Source organism: Pleurodeles waltl, chromosome 1_1 (assembly GCF_031143425.1).
Source record: "Pleurodeles waltl isolate 20211129_DDA chromosome 1_1, aPleWal1.hap1.20221129, whole genome shotgun sequence".
Lineage (NCBI taxonomy): Eukaryota > Metazoa > Chordata > Amphibia > Caudata > Salamandridae > Pleurodeles > Pleurodeles waltl.
In genome coordinates this window covers 462,657,065-462,671,989 of record NC_090436.1, presented here as the reverse complement: position 1 = coordinate 462,671,989, position 14,925 = coordinate 462,657,065, and the positions used below count along the sequence as shown (strand labels likewise).

At 40.8% G+C, this 14,925-nt stretch overlaps 1 protein-coding gene across 1 annotated transcript in view; it reads left to right on the top strand.

Annotated features, from left to right (window-relative positions):
* EDIL3 (EGF like repeats and discoidin domains 3) overlaps nt 1-11,704 on the top strand; it is a 1,526,861-nt gene extending 1,515,157 nt beyond the window's left edge. Inside the window, exon 12 of the mRNA XM_069224820.1 lies at nt 10,669-11,704. Within this exon, the coding sequence (XP_069080921.1) occupies nt 10,669-10,818 (150 nt within the window). The 3' untranslated portion in view covers nt 10,819-11,704. The remainder of the gene's footprint in view (nt 1-10,668) is intronic.
* The last annotated feature ends 3,221 nt before the right edge of the window (nt 11,705-14,925 follow it).

The following is a 14,925-nucleotide window of genomic DNA, read 5'->3' as shown; positions in this document are numbered from 1 at the left end:
CTTTCCATTCGTGGGCGCTAGTCCTACCCACACAAGTGATGTATCATTTTTATCGGGAGACTTGGGGGAACGCTGGGTAGAAGGAAATTTGTGGCTCCTCTCAGATTCCAGAACTTTCTGCCACAGAAATGTGAGTAACGTGTATTTTTAGCCAAATTTTGAGGTTTGCAAAGGATTCTGGGTAACAGAACCTGGTCCGAGCCCCGCAAGTCACCCCTCCTTGGATTCCCCTAGGTCTCTAGTTTTCAGAAATGCACAGGTTTGGTAGGTTTCCCTAGGTGCCGGCTGAGCTAGAGGCCAAAATCTACAGGTAGGCACTTCGCAAAAAACACCTCTGTTTTTTTCCAAAATTTAGGATGTGTCCACGTTGCGCTTTGGGGTGTTTCCTGTCGCCGGCGCTAGGCCTACCCACGCAAGTGAGGTATCATTTTTATCGGGAGACTTGGGGGAACGCTGGGTGGAAGGAAATTTGTAGCTCCTCTCAGATTCCAGAACTTTCTGCCACAGAAATGTGAGGGACATGTGTTTTTTTAGCCAAATTTTGAGGTTTGCAAAGGATTCTGGGTAACAGAACCTGGTCCGAGCCCCGCAAGTCACCCCTCCTTGGATTCCCCTAGGTCTCTAGTTTTCAGAAATGCACAGGTTTGGTAGGTTTCCCTAGGTGCCGGCTGAGCTAGAGGCCAAAATCTACAGGTAGTCACTTTGCTAAAAACAGCTCTGTTTTCTGTGATATGTCCACGTTGTGTTTTGGGGCATATCCTGTCGCGGGCGCTAGGCCTACCCACACAAGTGAGGTATCATTTTTATCGGGAGACGTGGGGGAACGCTAGGTGGAAGGAAATTTGTGGCTCCTCTCAGATTCCAGAACTTTCTGCCACAGAAATGTGAGGAACATGTGTTTTTTTAGCCAAATTTTGAGGTTTGCAAAGGATTCTGGGTAACAGAACCTGGTCCGAGCCACACAAGTCACCCCTCCTTGGATTCCCCTAGGTCTCTAGTTTTCAGAAATGCATAGGTTTGGTAGGTTTCCCTAGGTGGCGGCTGAGCTAGAGGCCAAAATCTACAGGTAGTCACTTTGCTAAAAACAGCTCTGTTTTCTGTGATATGTCCACGTTGTGTTTTGGGGCATATCCTGTCGCGGGCGCTAGGCCTACCCACACAAGTGAGGTATCATTTTTATCGGGAGACGTGGGGGAACGCTGGGTGGAAGGAAATTTGTGGCTCTTCTCAGATTCCAGAACTTTCTGCCACAGAAATGTGAGGAACATGTGTTTTTTTTAGCCAAATTTTGAGGTTTGCAAAGGATTCTGGGTAACAGAACCTGGTCCGAGCCCCGCAAGTCACCCCTCCTTGGATCCCCCTAGGTCTCTAGTTTTCAGAAATGCACAGGTTTGGTAGGTTTCCCTAGGTGGCGGCTGAGCTAGAGGCCAAAATCTACAGGTAGTCACTTTGCTAAAAACAGCTCTGTTTTCTGTGATATGTCCACGTTGTGTTTTGGGGCATATCCTGTCGCGGGCGCTAGGCCTACCCACACAAGTGAGGTATCATTTTTATCGGGAGACGTGGGGGAACGCTAGGTGGAAGGAAATTTGTGGCTCCTCTCAGATTCCAGAACTTTCTGCCACAGAAATGTGAGGAACATGTGTTTTTTTAGCCAAATTTTGAGGTTTGCAAAGGATTCTGGGTAACAGAACCTGGTCCGAGCCACACAAGTCACCCCATCTTGGATTCCCCTAGGTCTCTAGTTTTCAGAAATGCACAGGTTTGGTAGGTTTCCCTAGGTGGCGGCTGAGCTAGAGGCCAAAATCTACAGGTAGTCACTTTGCTAAAAACAGCTCTGTTTTCTGTGATATGTCCACGTTGTGTTTTGGGGCATATCCTGTCGCGGGCGCTAGGCCTACCCACACAAGTGATGTATCATTTTTATCGGGAGACGTGGGGGAACGCTAGGTGGAAGGAAATTTGTGGCTCCTCTCAGATTCCAGAACTTTCTGCCACAGAAATGTGAGGAACATGTTTTTTTTTAGCCAAATTTTGAGGTTTGCAAAGGATTCTGGGTAACCGAACCTGGTCCGAGCCACACAAGTCACCCCTCCTTGGATTCCCCTAGGTCTCTAGTTTTCAGAAATGCACAGGTTTGGTAGGTTTTCCTAGGTGGCGGCTGAGCTAGAGGCCAAAATCTACAGGTAGTCACTTTGCTAAAAACAGCTCTGTTTTCTGTGATGTGTCCAGGTTGTGTTTTGGGGCATATCCTGTCGCGGGCGCTAGGCCTACCCACACAAGTGAGGTATCATTTTTATCGGGAGACGTGGGGGAATGCTGGGTGGAAGGAAATTTGTCGCTCCTCTCAGATTCCAGAACTTTCTGCCACAGAAATGTGAGGAACATGTGTTTTTTTAGCCAAATTTTGAGGTTTGCAAAGGATTCTGGGTAACAGAACCTGGTCCGAGCCACACAAGTCACCCCTCCTTGGATTCCCCTAGGTCTCTAGTGTTCAGAAATGCACAGGTTTGGTAGGTTTCCCTAGGTGGCGGCTGAGCTAGAGGCCAAAATCTACAGGTAGTCACTTTGCTAAAAACAGCTCTGTTTTCTGTGATGTGTCCACGTTGTGTTTTGGGGCATATCCTGTCGCGGGCGCTAGGCCTACCCAAACAAGTGAGGTATCATTTTTATCGGGAGACTTGGGGGAACATAGAATAGCAAAACAAGTGTTATTGCCCCTTGTCTTTCTCTACATTTATTCCTTCCAAATATAGGGGTGTGTGTAAAAAAGACATCTATTTGAGAAATTCCATGTAATTCACGTGCTACTATGGTCACCCCGGAATTCAGAGATGTGCAAATAACCACTGCTCCTCAACACCTTATCTTGTGCCCTTTTTGGAAATGCAAAGGTTTTCTTGATAGCTATTTTTTACTCCTTATATTTCAGCAAATGAATTACTGTATACCCGGTATAGAATGAAAACGCACTGCAGGGTGCAGCTCATTTATTGGCTCTGGGTTCCTCGGGTTCTTGATGAACCTACAAACCCTATATATCCCCGCAACCAGAGGAGTCCAGCAGACGTAACGGTATATTGCTTTCGATAATCTGACATTGCAGGGAAAAGTTACAGAGTAAAAAGTAGAGAAAAATTGATGTTTTTTTCACCTCAATTTCAATATTTTTCTTTTTCAGCTGTTATTTTCTGTAGGAAACCCTTGTAGGATCTACACAAATGACCCCTTGCTGAATTCAGAATTTTGTCTACTTTTCAGAAATGTTTAGGTTTCTGGGATCCAGCATTGGTTTCATGACCATTCCGGTCACTGACTGGAAGGAGGCTGAAAGCACAAAAAATTGCACATATGGGGTATGTCCCAGTAAAATGCCAAAATTGTGTTGGAAAATTGGGTTTTCGGATTCAAGTCTGCCTGTTCCTGAAAGCTGGGAAGCTGCTGAGTTTAGCACCGCAAACCCTTTGTTGATGCCATTTTCAGGGGAAAAACCACAAGCCTTCTTCTCCAGCCCCTTTTTCCAATTTTTTTGAAAAAAACTAAATTTTCACTGTATTTTGGCCAATTTCTTGGCCTCCTTCAGGGGAACCCACAAAGTCTGGGTACCTTTAGAATCCCTAGGATGTTGGAAAAAAAGGACGCAAATTTGGCTTGGTTAGCTTATGTGGACAAAAAGTTATGAGGGCCTAAGCGCGAACTGCCCCAAATAGGCAAAAAAAGGCCTGGCACAGGAGGGGGAAAAGGCCTGGCAGCGAAGTGGTTAAAGTTATAAGTTAAGTAGCGCCAAAAAGCACAAAGTTCCAATTGTGGTTATCCGACCCCCTGACTAGGACAAAATCAAGTCCAGTCCAACAAAGATGGAGTGCAGGCCAGTTACAGGGACCACTTTAGTCCTGGTGGGAATTGAATCTTATGTCCTTGATGCGAAGCATTGCGCCACACACCATCAGTTCCAATGAGGAGCTGCGATGCATCTCACTGGGTCAATTATGATGAAGAGCTGTGAGAGCTGCGATGCAAATTCTTGTATCGAGTTGCGTTGCACTGCATTGCTTTCATTTAGGAGCTGCAGGGCTGTGATCTGTGATGCAAAGTCCTGCATTGAGTTGCATTGTGCTATTAGTTTCGATGAGGAGCTGTGAGGTCTGAGAAAGCAGGAGGGGTGAAGGTAAAAAGTTTGAGGGACTATCACCCACAGTTCTTAGCAGTGGTGGCTGCCACTCAATGGGGGTGGTGGGTTAGGGATTTAAAGAGGGGGTGGGGGAAATGGGGTGAAAATTAAAATTTAAAAAACGTACCTGTGCGGGAGACATGTTCGTCTCTCCTCAGCCCTCATCCTCTTCCTGTTTCCAGGACCCCAACCAATCATGATGCTGCTGTCACCAGTAACAGCAGCGTTGTGATTGGTCTGAGCAGCCTACTTCACCGCTCAGACTAGGAATGGAGCCTGGGCATGTTCTCCACTCGGCTGTGTCACATTTCTTTTTGGCCGGTCGAACAGACATGCACACTTTGTGTGCACATACCCTTCTGGGGCCCAATCCCTTCAGCCCAGACCCGCCCCTTCTCCCAGGAAAAATAGCATGATGATAACGTATAATTATTATCATGTTATTTTTCCTTTCCTCGCAATCCAGTGGGGCAACGTTCCTCCGCCTTAGCGGAGGAGCCACCCCTGGGTTTTTGGTCTAACAATCAGCATCGTTAGAGGGCCCTTTTTTCTGACAGCTGAATAATAAAAGAAAAACCCACTATCTCCTAGTTACTTTATTATATTACAAAATGGGAAGATAATATGTCTGTCAGTTAGGCACTCATAAATGAGATTTATCAGTAAATTAGCTTATGTGAATTTAAAATATTTCTTATCTATGCTCAACAAGGATTACATTATAAATAAATATAGCTAATTGTGGGATTTCAGACAGCAAGCTCATTACAGTGAGAAGCAGGGCTTTTGGGTTCACTTATTTCGGAGTGTACCGAATGGCCTTTTCCGGCATCATTTCTCACTAAAGCTGACACAAATTAAACAATTATCTTGCAATAAGCTGCAACTAGTCTCACGTATGAAGATTTGGAAAATCCGTAGTTATGAGGTAGAACCTAGTATTAATCTCAAAGTTATTTATACTTTCTGCACACATAAGGGAAAATGTTTTTTTTTTTTTTGGATGGTGATGGTGTGGCCTAAGGGATCGAAACTATGTAAACCAAATATGGAAAAATTGCAGAATTATTTATTTTGCAATCCCCAAAAATCATCATAGCATACACAACTATGATTCTGTCACGGTACAGATGACAAAAAAACTGATTTAATCAGTAGTTGACATCTTAAATGGTTACCTCCTTCTGCCCTATTTGATAAAGACGAACCTTTTACAGCCTCCAACTTGCTTCTCAGTTTAAAATTCAGGCACTCGCACTATGATGTACAAGGATATAAGCCCTGAAAAAGAGGAAGTCAAACGGCAGAAAATGCTTCAGCTACATTGTCCAAGTGAGACAGTCTCAAAATGAAATTGACTCAGATCAAGGTGTTATATTTATATGCTTAAAATGTTGGGGTTTGTCTTGGTGTTTTTTAGGGCTGTAGAATAGAAAGTGGATCGCGATGCTATTTACTATAAACTATTCCATGAGGAAGATGATTTTGAAATCACCAAGCTTTTATCCTGTTTTCAAGTTGATAGATCACCACTGTTAACATAAATACACTAGGATTAGACAGTGCTTTGTTATAGATATAGGGAAAAGGGACTGGTTGAGCCTAATACGCTCACGTCAGTGGAAAAACAACCGAAAAACACAACGTTTTAATTGGAGGATATACCCGTCATATTTAACACTTTCAAAATAAAAACATACTAAATTAGTGTTCCTTATATTCCATCACATTCCTCACCATACATCATAACAAGTACTCCCTTGCTTTTTGAGTAACCCCCGCACACCTAGATATATATCTGAAGTGTTTAGTCTTAAAATTATTGTGAATAAAGGTTGTCGTTTTCTTGCAGACTGTTGCCTCGTGTTTTAATAATGAGCACTATATTTTATTTCAGACTAAAATGATAACAAAGCTTGATGGATTATTAGGTTTACGTTGATTTAAAAATATGCATCTGTTTTTGGATAGCTAGCTTGCTTTTACATTGTCTTTCATAAAAACACGGTTATATGGGCTGAATGGGTTTTAGAATGACCTTTTGTCTCAGTTTAACACTCTTTTGTCTTAACATCAGAGAGACACTCTCAATCAAGTTGACAAATAAAATCTGTTACTAAAGGGAAGGGTGTACAACTTCACGTTTTCCACTTTCGTTACAAGGACTAATTTTAAAGTACTTAAGGCCAGATGCACAAAGTCCTTTTGCATTTCTTAATTGGCCGAATCGCAATTTCGGTCCATTAAGAAATGCAAAACGAGCCTTTTCCTATGTACAAAGGCCTCTAGGGCATCGCCAAATGCGATTTCTATCCTGTGGAAATAGTATTTTGCGATTCCCTAAATAGGAAATTGCAAACAGAAAGTTCCTCTTTGTGATTTCTTGGCACATGTACAATGCATTTCCTAAGTGAAAAATGAGCATTTAGGAAATGCAATTAGCATTGAATTCAAGTTGATGGTAACCATGTGAATTGTTTTTTTTTTAAAAAACACCCCAAGATGCTTTTTGTAAAGTGCAATTGAGCACACACATACCTCTTGGGCATATGTGTGCTCTACATGTGCACCACTATTTTTGGGGGAAGGAAGTCACTATTTGGGAAATGCAAAACTGGCCTATTGTCTCAAATGGCATGGGATTTCTTATTTGTGATTTCCTAATAACGATTCCTATTTCATAGGAATCACTGTTAGGAAATCAACATCTTTGTACATAGCATTTTGCATTTCCTAAATAGCGATTTCTATGACGTCGCTATTTAGGAAATCAAAATTGCATTTTAGTACATCTGGCCCATAGTTCATGAATCTTGAGTGAGCTCACAAATTGTTTACCTAAAAAGTAGAAAACAGGTTTTCATAAAGCAAGAGATAGAGTGATGTACTTAGCACTGGAAATTGTACAGTGAATCAAAAATGGCATTAGTTGCATGAGATAGTCTTTTGGCAGTAACATTTTGTATCACTGTTGTTGTGGAGTTATTTTAGCGCTTTGCATGAGCATGTTTATTTTAGCAAAAGCTTTTGTTGTAAATGGGGGTTATTGTTGGCAGTGGTTGGCACCTTGTCCAAGTAGGGATACTCACTCTAGTCAATTTAAGGGAGCCGCACAGCTACGATAACCCCTGCTCACCCCCTTGGTTACTTGGCATGAGCAGTCAGGCTTATCTCAGAAGTAATGTGTAAAGTATTTGTACGCACATACAGTAACACAGTGAAAACTCCACAAAAGTGCTCCATACCCATTTAGCAAACTAGCCAATATTATTCTGTGCAAAACCACACCAAAATGACAAAGATCAAACATACATAAACAAAAATATCACTTTTAAAAGATTAAATGTAATTGTAGATCGTTTAAATCAATGCTGTGCTTGTCTGAGGCACAGTACCTGAGATGCGTCAAAAACAAAGATGATGCAGGTCACCCGGGAGGTGATGCATCAAAAGAGCTTGAAATGCGCTGGTTCCTTACTGTTGCAGAGCAGGTGATAAACCAGTTCCTTACTGCTAGACAAGGAGGTGATGCATCACTTCCTTACTGATACAGGGAAGGTGATGCTTTGGTTGCAGCATGAAGTGTCAGTTCCTTACTGCAGTGTGGTGCCGATGAAGAAAATGGCTGCCAGGAATGATGTGTCTATGGTGCATTGATGGAGCATCAAAAGTCAAGCCACAATGCGGTGATCTCACAGCAATGAAGCAGGCACTGCGTCGGAGTCAGGGCGGTACGTCACAGACTTTGGTGATGCAGTCCTCAAAACGCATGCAGAAAGATGCCTATGACGTGTTGTGAGAGAAAGCTGGGGCCTGAGTTGTAAACCCCAGTCGATGCGTCAAGTGGGGACCACACTCTGGTGGAGGCAATGACAATGCATCTAATCTTTACAGTGATACGTTGGTTTGGAATGACACAGTGAGTCAATGCGTAGATTTTCTTTTTCTAGCACCATAAGACTCCTTCACGGGCCCAGAACTGGATTTGGCACTACTTGACAAGTCAGCAGAGGAGCCCAGGTGCTTGCAGATGAAGTCTTTGATGTCCCTGAGACTTCTTAACAGGAGGCAAGCTCAAATTCAGCCCTTGGAGAACCTTGGAAATCAGGATGTAGAAAGCAAAGTCCAGTCCTTTCACTCCCAGGATAGAAGCAGCAGGCCAGCACAACAAAGCAACAAGCAGAGTGTCAGTCCTTCCTACCACATCTAGCTCTTCTTCATGGCAGAATGTCCTCGGCCCAAAAGTGTTCCAACTATGAGGTGTCAGAGATCCAGTACTTATACCCATTTCTGTCTTTGAAGTAGGCAAAATTCTAAGAGAAGTCTTTGTAGTGCACTAGACCCTGCCTTTCCCTGCCCTGGCCCCAGACACACTCCAGGAGGTTGGAGACTGCTTTGTTTAAGGACAAGCACAGCCCTATTCAGGTGCAAGTGTCAGCTCCTCCCATCACTCTAGTTCAGGAAGAATCATCAGCCTGGTGATGGGCCATAAGGATATGCAGGGCTCACCTCATCTCCCTCTGTGTCACTGTCTAGAGTGAATGCACAAACACCCTGACCCAGGCGTGTATTCAGCAGACAGGCAGAAGCACAGAATGGTTAAGCAAGAAAACACACACTTTCTAAAAGTGGCCTTTTCAAAATTACAATTCAAAACCCAACTTCACCAAAAGATGTATTTTTAAATTCTGGGTTCAGAGACCTCAAACTCCAGTGCTCTATCTGCTCCCAGTGGGAAATAACACTTAAAAGATATTTCAATGCTATCCTATGTTACCCTATGGGAGAATTAGTCCTTGCAGTAGTGAAAATCTAATTTAGCAATATTTCACTTCCAGTACAAGTAAACCATACCAGTACATGTCCTACCTTTTAAATGAACTGCATCCTGTCCATAGGGGTGCCTTGGGCCTTCTTTAGGGATGACTTACATGTAGTAATAGGGAAGGTTTGGGCCTGGCAAATGGGTGCTTTTGCAGGTCGAAATGGCAGTTTAGAACTGGACACACAGACACTGCAGTGGCAGATCTGAGACATGTTTAAAGGGCTACTCGTGTGGGTGGCACAATCCGTGCTGCAGGCCTACTAGAAGCATTTGATTTACAGACCCTGGGTACACCTGGTGCACTATACTAGGGACTTACTAGTAAATCATATATGCCAATCATGGATAAACCAGTTACTAATGCAATTTAGACAGAGAGCATATGCACTTTAGCACTGAGTAGCAGTGGTAAAGTGCCCAGAGTCCTAAGGCCCAAAAAAAAAAAGTCAGAAAAAATAGTGGAAAAATGCAAAGGTTTGGGGATAACCCTCAAAAAGGGCTAGGTCCAACAGCTTCATTTTATCAGTGTTGTTTTATTATTTTTAACAGTTGCCCTTCCATGCAGAATTTGTTATTAGTTTTTTGCATGACATTTCATCTTGTGCTCAGCTGTACACGATAATTTACTAAGTATTGCTGGCCCCGGAGTATATTGTCTAACTACACAGAAAAAAAGACCCATTATCACTTCAGGGCAGTTCTCAGAACAACAACTTGTTTTATTATAAAATAGACTTCCCCTAACCAGGTTAGAGGGGATCATTTCAGCCAGCCATCCTCTGCTGCACTATGTTGCTGCATTGCTACTAGGCTCTACCTTGTTGCTCCAAACACCTGGGAGGCCTGCCAGCGGACCAACTCTCAACCTCCCTGTGCATAATGCAGGTATGGGGTGGGTCTTGTTGACACCGAGTACGGGTACATTAGGGCTAACACTGCTATTGCTCTCATATAGGTAGGGATTCTAGATTCACTAGTGTGACATACTTTGGGGACTTTTTATTTGTTTCTCATTTTTTGTCACAATTATAATAGGGTGTTTTATTGTCCTAATAATCACAATTCCCAATGCAGTTGCTTCAATATAATATATTGAACCAACTCCTACTTTTATTTGTCTTCTGCGTGCATGAGACTTATGTAACTGAGAGAAAGGGGTTACATCTGTTCCACCACAACTTCCCTGAGAAGTCACAGAGTGGCATATTTCAGGCTGCCACAAATCACCTTTGCTTCCAGCTTTTATTGAAGTGCTGCTAGGTAGCCAAAAGGGCTAGGCTGATAGCTGCCAGGTGGTCTGGAAAAAGACTCAGTCCCCTACATGCGGTGGTGCTGCAGCCCGAATCCAGCAGTCTCATTCCCACAACGAAAGTCTTATAACACTGTACCAATAGGAGGACATATCACTATGAAAGGGTAGGAAAGTGGATAAACCCCAACTTTTGTATGGTTGTTGTTATCTATATTTTCAAAGGCATATTGAAAGTAAATTTGTTGATACAGTTAGGGTTATTGTATGCATGAGCTAAGACTACTTCACCTGAGAAAAATTAAATGCACATCAGTTGAACATATTGTTCATGGACATGCATCAGGTTAAACCTGGACAATAATGTTTACTGTTATTTAATGTTTAGAAAGCAGGCTAAACATTTTGTTCTTTTTTCCATAGGTATTTCAGGGTAACTTTGACAACGACACACACAGAAAGAATGTTATTGAGCCTCCAATTTATGCACGGTACCTCAGAATCCTACCTTGGTCGTGGTATGGGAGGATCACTTTGCGGGCAGAGCTTTTGGGTTGCACTGAAGAGGACTGATCTGGACCATCATGTGACAACACACCTCTTGATATTGCTAAACTTCCCATAGAATGAACTGTGCAAAATATTTAGGAAATGGAATGGTTTTTTGAACAAGTGCTCACTTTATGGTAGGCCGGTAACTGTTTTATACAAGTTGGGTTGTGCCTGCCCTTTAAATGACCCCATCAGATCGTGTCCTTTAAATATGTTACAGTATTGTCCCTTTACTGTGGATTTACCTGTCTAGTTTTCTTCTCAGTTGTTCACACTGGTGGAAATGTGGTAGAGAAGAAGAGCAGCATCATTTTTACAAGGAAGGGAAATTTGGCATGGCAAAGCTTGCTTTACAGCATTAGGGGAAGGTTGCCTGACATGTTAGGGAATTCACACTGGATTTTTACTTGTCGCAAGTGATACTGCAGCTTTAGCAATAAGTTTTCTCTGGGATGACTGCATTATCTTTATTGTTTCCCTTGTGCCTATTAACATATTGTCAATAACCATAACTCGCATTTTGGAAGACACGCTCTCTGTATTTTATCTGTATTACAAACTACGTTTCAGCATTGTTTCAGGCACCAGAGTTCCTGGAGTGAGTGCTGCACCTGTATTCCATTCTCTTTGCCTTGCTGACAATTTACCGTTGCCTGATCACAGTTTGTGCTACCGCCCTAATTAATCGTTTTACGAGATAATATATTACTTCAGACAGTCTGGCCTTAGCGTTTGAGAAAACATGTCAGATCTTCCTTCAAAACTTAGCCGAAAGCCCCAAAGAAGCCTCACAGAAACATGTCTTCTCTCTATTACCTTTTAATGCACATTTGTGAATAAACTATTTAGGCTTTTTAATTTATGAGTCTACATGGTCTCCCTCAAATCCGCAAAGTTAATTAGAACATGTTCAAATGACAAAAGACAAAACAAAAAACCTCAGTTTGCTCCACGATGCATCCGAAGTTAATATTTAAAGAAACATATAATTAAGGCTAAGAATAGTCACTGGGAAATTTTGAAATTGATACATCTTGCCAGGATATATAAAAATATAAATAAAGGATATGAAGAATAACTGAAGATCAATGCTTGTGTCAGAGGAGCATGAAGAAATTTAAAGTATATGGAAATTGACTTATGCCTGAAATTAAGTCCAGGAGCTGCATTAAATGTTTAGTGTTAATGAAGGTCAGAAGCTACGCTCATCATTTGACCATAGTTCTACTCTCTCTTATTACATGAACATTGTCATTAAAAAAATATCAAAGATTTCAATAGGTCACCATTGACCTCTTATGTTTTATTCTTTTTAAATTTCAGTATTTAAATCTCCTGATATGCTGATACAGGAAGTTGAAGCACAATACAGAGATGTTTATATTTGTTAATATTTATACCAGCAGGTGGCTGTTCTTTATCAAAAAGGCTTCTTTTAAAAGCATGATATAGTCGGTAGGAAATGTACCCCATTCACTGCGTATGGTCACTTGCATTCTTTCTATCCAATATTTATAAAAAATCAGCTAACACTAAGGGTAGAAGTTCCAGGACAACGAGTTGTCAGGTAAACCAAATGCAACTAAATGGTTAGCCTTCAAAGATATTTTGACAGCTGGAGGCCACAATTTTGATTCTGGACTCAAAACAAATACTGTATCTACAGATAAGTGAGAAGGGGAGGCGTATCAATTAAAATTACCTGTACCCTTCAAAGATTTATTTTGCCAGATATTTTAGCCAACATGGTGAAATTTTACCAATTGTCATCAAGGGTCCAATTAAGGTAATGCACACACAGAATGGAATGCTTGAATTCTTGTATACCACTTCCTTGCTTTGTTTTACTTTGTACTCCATGAACAATGCCACTAGACTGTTAATGTCTTGTATGTATAACTGTGTCAACAGTATTCCATAAGAATCTGTACTGTGTCTGAACTGGTGTTAAATTGTACTGAACAAAAACAAGGAGAAAGTCAATCAACAAATGACTCCAACAAAGAGCAAATACTCCTTTTGGATACAATGGGGTTGGAGGGAGGGGTGGTTCGCTGGGGCAACCATATTTTGCACTTTAGGCTCCTACCAAGTGTTTTTTAGGTAATGCATTGAATGTTTAACGAAGGAAATTTCATTTAAAACAGCTTTATGTTTTTTATCCTTAACTGCTGTTTTTTTCAGTATTATGTTAAATGCAGTTGCGTTTCTCTCACACATCATTTTCCTTGTATTTCGCTATTTAGCAATTACTTTCCGCTCATTGAAATAGTGTGCCTATTCTCCAAAAGACTGACACATTCTTAAGAAATAGAACACTTTCTATTTTTCTATTTTTTTGTTTTGTTTTTAAACAGTGACCCATTCATCTATCATGATATCTGGACACGAATCCCTAAGAAACACAATGGCCTCAATTTGCATAACTATGGCATATGCAGAAGGCCTAATTTACCCCTAGCACCACATTCAGCCGTTTCTAGATGATCTAAATTACACTACACCTTTGTCCTATGTGTTTGTTACTCTGGTCAGAAGTTCGTTTCAAAAGTGGTCTCTTTTACCCTAATAACATAATTTGCACATTTTTGCCATAAACTTTTTTAGAAGGTGCACAAAAATGCAACTCGATAAAATTACTACATAATGTCGATTCAAGTTGCTATTTTCTCTGAAAACAATGCGTCTTTATTCAGTTTATTGGTGATAACCAACATAAAATATGGCTAGTCTCCCAATTCAGTTTCTCCATTGTCGGGTAACTATTTGTAAGATGCTTCAACTTCCGTAATCTTATTTGGTAATGCTAATTTCGTAGCCCAAGGGGGAAAGTAAAGGCACAAGGCTTCGGTTTTAGCTGTAATCTATTTAAGGGCTTGTCATAAATCCTGGTTCCGATTGACTTTCTCTTTTGGAATGATTGCTTTGGAGTTTCTGTGGTTTTGAAGACTAAGGGTACTATTGGAATGTATCTGCTTCACAGCAAAACACTTAATATAATATCTATTGCTGGCTTCCCATGTGTCAGTAAGTACAAAAGTATCTCCGACACACTGACCTGTGCAACCTTTCAAGCTGTGTAATATTCAAATGTTTTGTACATAATCAAAATCATGTAGATTGTTGTAAAATCAGTATGACCTTGTCTAGTCTTCAAACTTACAATAAAACTTTGAAAAACAATAGAGTTTTACTGAAATATATGTAATGATCAAACGTGCACACACATCTCTCTATTTACTATAATAAATACAAGCAAGGGGTATATGGTAATGGAAACATTACCCTGTATTTATGACGTCCACATGTTTGCCTACTTTGTAAATGCATTATGCTGCAAAGTTGTTTTTGTTATTTTTTTTTTTTAGAAGTGACTAAGAAGATGCTCGTGGTTTTTCAGTGTTTATATAATTATCACATGTTTTAATTTAATTGTACAGAAATTCAGCCTCCATAAAATAAGCTGCCAAGTATAACAGAATGGAGAGTATGCAATGTATTTTCTAACAGAAGTGTAGAATTCACAAAAAAACATTTAGCCACATCCACTGATGAACAATTAGTGAGTGCACACATTTTGTCACATGTTTTTTTGTGAATTATCCTATATAAGCGTGCCAATTTCTACAGCAATGCTTAGCACACATTGACTTTGTTGTACTTTGTCGGTAAGTTGTATCACGGGGTCAGCTCAGAACAATGAGGACTTGAAAAAAGTGGATTTTCAAGTGATCACTCTGTCATTGCTTTTTAATAAAGCCTTCTTTAAAAAAAACAACCCAGTTGAACAGAATAAAGCAAATGATAGAAATATAATACTGCTAAGGACAGACTGTATGATATAATGAAACAATTAAACCAATATGTTCACTGACAAACTGCAAATCTGTTTATATTGCGGCATGTCAGGATGAGCTACACAAGGTGTGATGTCACACAGCTATGTTGTTTAGCATGGGTGGTGAAACAGATCTCTTCCAAAGTCACATGCACATTAACAAAACATAAATTACGATTTCTAGGTCATTATTAATTGTCCACCACTACAAACAAAACATGTATGCAAAAACTATAAGGGGCATTTCTTGACAATTCATGTTGTGTACCATGCCATATATGAGATTCTAA